This window comes from Oryzias melastigma, linkage group LG23, assembly GCF_002922805.2.
Source record: "Oryzias melastigma strain HK-1 linkage group LG23, ASM292280v2, whole genome shotgun sequence".
Taxonomy (NCBI): Eukaryota; Metazoa; Chordata; class Actinopteri; order Beloniformes; family Adrianichthyidae; genus Oryzias; species Oryzias melastigma.
The window spans coordinates 2,608,329-2,614,095 of record NC_050534.1 but is presented as its reverse complement, the minus strand read 5'-3'; the positions used below and the strand labels follow the sequence as shown (position 1 = coordinate 2,614,095).

General features: G+C 37.3%; 1 protein-coding gene across 1 annotated transcript in view; it reads left to right on the top strand.

The window, feature by feature from the left end:
* Positions 1-1,789: 1,789 nt before the first annotated feature.
* LOC112140205 (synapsin-3) overlaps positions 1,790-5,767 on the top strand; it is a gene marked incomplete at its 5' end in the record, with an annotated part of 150,407 nt that continues 146,429 nt past the window's right edge. Inside the window, 2 exon segments of the mRNA XM_024263104.2 lie at positions 1,790-1,946; positions 5,614-5,703. Coding sequence (XP_024118872.1) covers positions 1,790-1,946; positions 5,614-5,703 — 247 coding nt within the window.

The window sequence follows — 5,767 nt, the reverse complement described above, 5'->3', positions numbered from 1 at the left end:
TCTTTTCCAAATACAAGGTTTGCAGTGAAGCTGGCTGTGAACAATATATGGAGCAAAAGTACATTTGTTTGACCAATCAAACCATCGACAACTCACTGTCAAGCATGCTGATGGAGGAGCATGGGAACCTTTTACTCACTGAACCTACTATTATTATTCTGTTTAAAGCCCCCTCTGATGAAAATCCTGTTTTTAGAGTTTCTAACATGTCTATGTGTCGTTTTTCTTCAGAAAGAGAACAAATGTAATAAGAAACTTTTGTTTTTGCATTTCTGAGTATTTCTCCTTTTAAATCTGTCAATCAAACTGTCTTGGACAGACTCTGTTTGAATGAATGATCTTCTTTCCATCACAACGGCTATATATTGGAGAATTAGCTAAAAGAGTCTTTGGTGAACTGGAAGGAGAAAGAATCAGGATTTTGGAGGAAGTTCTGTCTATGAAGATCTTCACTTCCTCATCCAGCTAACATCCTGATCAGAACCATACGGCTGGACATTACCCAGATTGATGGATGTTTTTATGTAGCAGCGGTGAAGATTTATGTTAGTGAGACACAGAGCTATCATAATCAGACAGGGGGGATCAGGGGCGGAGCTACTTGGCTCAGCTCCATAAGCCACGCCCCCTCAAAGGAGATTTTAGAAACAGAGGCTGTAGATCAACATGAAAAATGATTTTTTATGACATTTAGGTTGTGGGAATTTGCTTAAAAGCTTCATCATAAGTAAAACACTACTGGGGAAGTTTTTATTAAATTAAAAAAAAGGTCATAGGGTGACTTAAAACTAGCGTGTATAGTGAATATTATAATGTCACATAAAGGGCCAAAGGATGGTTTAACATATAATGCGGAATCAAAGGTTTCTCTGATTTTAATCGTAAATATCTTTAAAAAGCAAAACATTTTTGCATTCAAAATGCTTGATTATCATAACTTGATTCTGTTTTGCTGCTTTTACATGTGTGTCTGAATCCGTTTTTATATATATATATATATTTATTGGTAAAATACAGCATAATAGCAAAAATATTAAGTAAAATAAGATTGTTGTATGCCTTTAAAGTTATCAAGCAACATAATTCTGTGCATATTAATAGCTTGAAATACTATTTGTAGATAAAAATATCCTTTTAAAAAAAATTATTTATTAATATCAAATGTGCATCATAATTCACCCCTTCATTCTCTACCTACAGGTGAGTGCAGGGAAACACATTTAGAAGTTGTGAACTTCCTGTAAACAGTGATTTGATTTAAAAACTGAAGTTTTATTGACTCATAGCAGTAAAAAAAAAATCCGTCAAAAATGAAAAATAATTCTAAACTTGATTCATGGATTAAATAAAACCTTAAGGCCGGTTAGAAAGCCTGCAAGTGCTTCCTTCCTTGGCTGTTTCTTAAGGAACAGTGGAAACAGGAAGGACCAGGCTGTGTCAATTGGATAGACGGTATAAAACCATAATGTGATGAGAGGAAGGTTTTTTAACCCCATTAATTTGGCAAAGCCATTAAGCAAATTAGCCCCTAGTGATTAACACAAAAGTGAAATTCCTCATGTATGTTTTGTGTCGATATGAGATTACTGTAGAGAAGTGTTGCAAATCAGTGCAAAGTTGCTCTTTTCTACTTCAAAAACTGTTGGAATTACATCAGTTGTGTAAATAGCCAAAGAGAAACGATCATTCAAAGAACGTCAACACCGGAGCTAAAGCTCTGGAGTGAAAGGGTTCAGTCGTATCTTGATGCCCCAACTAACCCTTTGCTGTCGGGCCTGTCTTTCTGCAGGTCCTTCAAGCCAGACTTCATATTGATTCGCCAGCACGCCTACAGCATGATTCCCGGTGAGGACTTCAGGAACCTGGTCATCGGCCTACATTTTGGCGGCATCCCGAGTATCAACTCTCTCTTCTCTATCTACAATTTCTGCAGCAAGCCATGGGTGGTAAGCACAAGTTGTCACTTCCATGAACATTTAACCCTTTAATACCAGAGCTCCAGCCTTTTTGTTCTTTGATTTACTGTAACTTTTCAACCGTTAGCAATCTACTGGAATTGTCGTGTTAATGGTTGAAAAGTTACAGTACGTGAAAGATTTTGTATTTAGGTGTCACCAACGACGCCTCAGGTGTTAAGTCAGAGGTGTCAAACTCAATTGCACAAGGGGCAAAAATCCAAAACAGATCTTAGGTCGCTGACCGAACAGGATAGACATGTATTGAACAAACTAACACTACATCGTTAAAACTTTAGAACAGAAACATAATTATGAACTAGATAGATAGCATTACCAGCGATAATGCTAGTGTAAAGCTGTAAGCTAAATTTAGCCGCTGAAGATGCAGAAATTGATAGCAAAAAACATTGACGTTAATAGCCAGCTAAAATAAGAGCTAAATGCCAAATCAGCCTAAAAAACTACAGTTAGCCAAAATAGCTAGCATGTAGCTGAAAAAATAGCTAAACTTCAAAACAGCCTAATAAACTAAAAAAAAAAGACTAAATTAGCCAAAACAGCTAGCATCTAGCTGAAATATGAGCTTAACTCCAAAGTAGCCTAAAAGATCTTAGCAAATTACAAAATAGTCCAAAAAGCTAGCAGAATGCTAATTTTTAAAAATTAAAAAATGTAACTTTTTAACATAATTATGAATAGTAAAAATGACGGAATAAATCAACTTAAACCTTAAATGACTTTCAATATTTTACTTTCCATAAAAATATTTTTTGTCAAAATTATACAAGTTAGAAATAAGTGCAAGTGTCAGGAGGCACACAGTCTCCAGAGTATTAGAGTAACTTCCTGTTCTCTTTACACTGCATTTCCCATCATGCAGGTCCAGTCATGAGGTCCCCCATTAGAAATGTATTACCTCCACCCCTCGCCAAATTAGGCCACCGCCTTCACCTCTTCCTGATATGTCTACCGGCATATTGTGAGTTCCCACCTCTTTCCACACCTCTACCACGAGGACGCGGGGTGTAAACAGCTTCCACTTTAATAACGCTGGCCGGGAGAATTGTACAAGTCATTGTTGAAGCCTTTGAGGGAGAATAATTCCAACATTTGATTCTGTCAGCGGTCCTTTTGGATTTATTTACATTTATTCCTTTTTGTCAAGATAAAAGGAGCATTTGGGTGACGCTGCTGCAGTGCGCTGCTGCAGTACGCTGCTGCAGTGCGCTGCACGCGCTCCCCTCGCGCGCCGCAGGTTGTCACGTTACAGTCTGATCAGATGCACGAGAGAAGCCCGGTCAGCAATATTAATAATCTTTTTTTCTGGATCTTTTTTCTGTTTAAAAATACGACAACATCCATTGAAGTTTGTCTCGCGCTCCTCAGACGGCTGCGTCTAATTCAGGCTGCAAGCTGGAAAAGTGCAGCGAAGATGAAACTTTGGTTGGTGATTTTATGGATGAGCTGTACCATTCCGTATAATACGCAACTTATAATTTATAAGCTACAATCAAAACAGTGAAATAAAGAAAAAGTCCAAAGCTCTTAAGCTCAGTTGCCAAGTTCTGAAGTAACAGCTTCATGGCTGTCTTAAAGTCTGTTCTCCTGAATCTCCCGCTGCGTGTGGGAGGAGCTTCCAGGGTTTTTCCTGCATAAAGAATTTGGTGTCGGCCCCTACCAGCTCCTGGGAAAGAGGGGAAGGTGGGTGATTCTAGGAGCCCATACTGAGAGAGAGTCCACGGAGACCCCGAATGATGACAAAACGATACAACAGAAAAAATAATTTCAGTAAACCAATAACCAATATATAATCGCAAATATTTTGATTTTAATGTCAAGCTAACAATAATTATATATTTTGTTTTGGAAACATCGTCACCGGACCCCCCTTCCTCTTAATTGAAAATGGTTCGGTCTGATTGGATTTTACTTCCACAGGTGAGCTGTTTGTGACTGACAGACCCACAGAGTGTGAGGGAGAGAAGACACGCTTTAAAATCAGGAGTTTAAACACCTGATTTAGAGGAGAACCTCCATGAAAAAAGAAAAAGGAGACAGTCTGTCTATTGCCGCGCGGAGCGGAGCGGAGCGGAGCGGGGGGCAGACAGTTATAGTTCTGGAGTTGAAGTGATGAATTTGAAAGTTTTGTTAAAATATTCGCCTGAAGCTTCAAACTAGAATAATTTGTTTTACTGTGTATCAACTTTAGGTTTGTTAGTTACATTGAACCATTTATGTTTTTTAATGAGGTGATCTAATAATAGCAAGATATGTAAATTGAAAGAATGTTCAATAAAGTTTCTAAAAAAAAAACATAATAATAGCAAAATAAACCTGTTAAAGTAAACAAATCTGAAGTCGTGACGAGACACCACCACCTTATATTAAGCCAGGAAAAACCCTGCAGCTTCTGTCACAAATTTTTCTGAACTTCTTAATGAATGACGCGGATGGATAGATATCAGGTTTATTTAATGTTAAGACCTGAATAAAAGCATCAGTACACGTTTCATTTTCTGGATTCAAAGAATCTCTCAGTTAAGAGCAGCAGCTGTCCCACAGGAGAAACCCGCTCCGTAATGGACATGATTTTATGGCAAGCCAAAGAGATCCAAAATCACCAGGAAAAGCGGGACAACAGTGCCACGTTTTACAGATAATACTTATTATTTTAAATATTTAAATGTTCCCATAGTTAGTTTCATTAAAGCAGTTAATACAAAAAAATGTTTTATCTGTTTTATTCATGATTTAATTTGACATTAGGCGAGTGGGACGAGAACATTTGTATTTTAAGGGGAACTCCAGTTAGATTTGGTATTTTCAACACTATTTTTAAGCATTCTTTTCTCTCAGTTTTTGTAGATTTGGTCGCAAGACATGTAAATGTAGTCAGAAATTACATGTTTTAGCATTTTGTATGTGTTTAAAGTTTAAAGATGTTTTGTTTTAATAAATAGGCCTCAATGAGCAAAAGTTTCTATGTTGCATATTTAAATATTGTGTGTGGAAAGTACTTTATATTCATTTGGAGCGTTTCCTAAAAAAATGTGTTCTACATGATATGAGTTATTAGAGAGGATTTTTATCAATTATCACAGTATCGCGTTATCATAGATATTGTAAGCCATGTATCACCTATCGCATCGTATTGTGAGGTACCCAGTGATTCTCAGCCCTAATTTCTTTGCAAGCGAATGCCACATCTGAGTAAGATGCAGTTTGGTTCCCTACTTCCTTATCACTGTTAAGTTGCTATAAAAATTATCAGGTGTGACACCACAATTACCAAAATGTCATCAGAAAGATAATAATTATAACAGCTATAATAATAATAAGTTAGACTACTAGATTGTTTGAGGCATGTTTTCCAACTGAGAAAACAAACTAAACAAAACAAAGCTATAAATGACAAGTTGACCAGATGTTGTTTTGCTATTATGTTCCTGGTCTGGCCCACTTGAGATCAGACAGACTTAATGTGGCCCCTGAACAAAAATGAGTTTGAAACCCCTGGTTTAAACTTCTAAAAATGTCAGTTTAAGGTCAAGCTCAGGATGATCCATTACCCAAAGGTCATAAATCAGCTAATGCAGATTATCTTCTGATTCAATAAGAGCGGATGGCCATCTTTGTTTATCTTCTTGTCTTCCAGTTTTCTCAGATGATCAAGCTCTACCACTCCCTCGGTCCGGAAAAATTCCCTCTGAATGAGCAAACCTTCTACCCCAACCACACGCAAATGGTGAGTGATTCCATCGGTTCACACAACAGCATTCAGCAAAATGAAAGATCAATGCCAGCCGTGG